The sequence below is a fragment of the Procambarus clarkii genome, chromosome 56, assembly GCF_040958095.1.
Source record: "Procambarus clarkii isolate CNS0578487 chromosome 56, FALCON_Pclarkii_2.0, whole genome shotgun sequence".
Classification (NCBI taxonomy): domain Eukaryota; kingdom Metazoa; phylum Arthropoda; class Malacostraca; order Decapoda; family Cambaridae; genus Procambarus; species Procambarus clarkii.
Genome location: NC_091205.1, coordinates 18,585,127 through 18,587,626, shown reverse-complemented (window position 1 = coordinate 18,587,626; position 2,500 = coordinate 18,585,127). Strand labels below are relative to the sequence as shown.

The window sequence follows — 2,500 nt, the reverse complement described above, 5'->3', positions numbered from 1 at the left end:
GTTTTGCTGTGATCCAAATGTCAATGACCAGAAAAATATTTGGAGCATATTCATTATTTAGTGATGGAATATAGATAAGATATTGGTAGGAAAGGATATTGATGTGTGTTACATATGGATCAAAAATTAAATTTATGGTTAACATCATGCTACAGGGCTTAGAATTTCTCTATGTTATATATATGGGTAATGCTTTAGTGTTCTGTGGTAATAAAATATATTTTCCTTGGCATTCTTTATTATTCTATCACGGATATTGTTTCATTATATCTTTGACAGATTATTTACACAATATCATAATCATACTCTAGGCAAAGTATTATATATTTTTCTAGATGTATTATGTATATATGAGATTTAATGTAATTGGTGTTGGCTCAATAAGAGAAGCGGCGCAGGCACAATGGTTCTTCTTGTATCCACACACACTTGAATTACAAAATAATGTTCAAAGGATATACATATTTTTGACTAGTTGTGCTTAATCAACAGTTTTAATATACGAGTTAGCGACTGGTGTGGTTGTGAATTACAGAAATGCAGTCTTAGTGGTATCCATGTCCATAATCTCTATTTTTGGACTTGGCCAGCGCCTTTGCAGCTGCTGCCTCAGCCTGGGCAGCTGCCTGATTTGCCTTCTGCAAGTCGTTGAGAGAGAGGCTTTGTTGCTGGTTGAGAGAATAAGTGGCTTGTTGAGCCTGCCATGCCATAGCGGCTTGGGCTGCCCTCACAGCTCTGGCAGCTACCAGGGCCTGGTAGGTCTCCTCTACGATGCCTCGGGCCTCGGCGTGAGCGGCATCGATGTCGTTGACAGTTTGCACCGCCAGATTATAGGTGTTCTCAGCTTCTTGTTCGGCCTTTGCAGTTTGAGTAGCCAAGGAAGCCTCAGAAAAAGCTGCAGCTTGCGCCCCTTGGGCAGCGGTTGTTACTTGTGCAGCTTGAGACTGTTTGGTGGCCGCTGCAGCTTGAGCTGTTTGTGCTGCAGCTGACGAAGCAGCAGCCGCCTGGTTAGCTGCAGCTGCTGCGGCTGCGTTGGCAGCTCCGGGAAGACCTGCAGCGGCAGCAGTAGCTTGATGTGCAGCCTGGTTAGCGATATCAGCAGCACTTGGGCCGTGGCCGCCACCGCCACCAGCACCAACAATCAGGTATCCGCCACCACCGGTACCATAGCCGGCGCCTCCGTGGCCACCATAACCTTGGCCAGCACTTCCATAACCTCCGCCGCGCTTCTCCTGGGGAGCAACATAGGGAATGACTTTTAGTGCTTAATAGTTTGCATAAACATTGTTGGTTATAACACAATTACCTATTCGTTAATGTCTTCTGAAAGGAATTGTCAGATTTCCATAACTATCAGAAGGTTCCATAGCTAATTGAATTGATCTTAGTTATTAAAAGACTTGTGTCATTAAAGATCTAACACTAATGGTGCTGCTAATGACCTAGTCACCCACCAATGTTCACTGTCACCCGCCCCAATAAAGATAGATATTACTACTGTAGGCCTACATGCGAATATTTTAATGACTCAGTTATACTGATAACTTGCTTAATGCCTCAGTTATAATCTATTAATCCTAGGTTATGATTCCCACACATAGTATTGTTATAATGAACTTACCCGTGGTCTACCTTCCATTGCATAAAAAAATATTTATTTTGCATTTGGCGGATAGAGCTCTTTAGGTTATGGTTAGTTAGCTTGAGAATTTCTATATAGATAATTGCTTAGCAAGGTCTTACTTCTGTGAACTATGAACTCGGATCAGTTCATTTACTGGAAGCATATATGATGTAGGCGACAACTAAGACACGTTTATACCATGTCTACAGTATTTCTATCTAGTAGTATTTGCGTGTTAATAACTATTTTTTATATAATCTAATTTTTCCTAATTATCTTGTCATTTTAGGATGTTATCTATAAGGCCAAAAAGAGAACATCAGAAACAAATGTCGCCACTCAGTGAGTCATATCTAGCAAATCTTCCTGACTTTTCACTCCTAAAATCATTTCTTTTCGCTCAAACACGACATTAACAGTGAAAATAAACCCAGAGGTCCGACCTAGGCATAACTTGAGAGAGGGATGAAAATCGTAAACCAGTAAGGCCACCTTGCATCATGCGAAAGAACCGCTGTTACAATTTTCAGTTGGACTAATTGTTCATTGGGAGAATACTCACACGCTGGGCCTCCTCGGCGACAACCAGTCCTGCCACACACACAAAATATAGTTTATATTAAAGTTGGGCATTTTTTCGTATGCAATATAAACAGCTGTTTGAAAACTTCATGTTTGTATAAACGACAAATATTTCACACAACTCATCTAATGAAGCAGAAGTTTTTCTTATAAATTAAAGAGGTGAGGTGTTGAGGACTGACCTAGACAAGTAAGAGCGAGGAGTGTCTTGAGAGCAGCCATGCTGGAGGGAGAGTGGGCGTGGTGTGCAGTGACGCCGGCCCTGCTGTCTTATATACCGGCCGGAGCCTGTCC

The 2,500-nt window shown here is 41.8% G+C and overlaps 1 protein-coding gene across 1 annotated transcript; it reads right to left on the bottom strand.

The window, feature by feature from the left end:
- Positions 1 to 230: 230 nt before the first annotated feature.
- On the bottom strand, positions 231 to 2,500 carry LOC123770921 (antifreeze protein Maxi). The gene is made up of 3 exons (XM_045763099.2): positions 2,389 to 2,500; positions 2,187 to 2,215; positions 231 to 1,232 (listed from the first exon to the last, which is right to left on the bottom strand). The coding sequence occupies exons 1-3, from the start codon at positions 2,426 to 2,428 to the stop codon at positions 546 to 548; spliced, it is 756 nt and encodes a 251-aa protein (XP_045619055.1). The 5' UTR covers positions 2,429 to 2,500; the 3' UTR covers positions 231 to 545.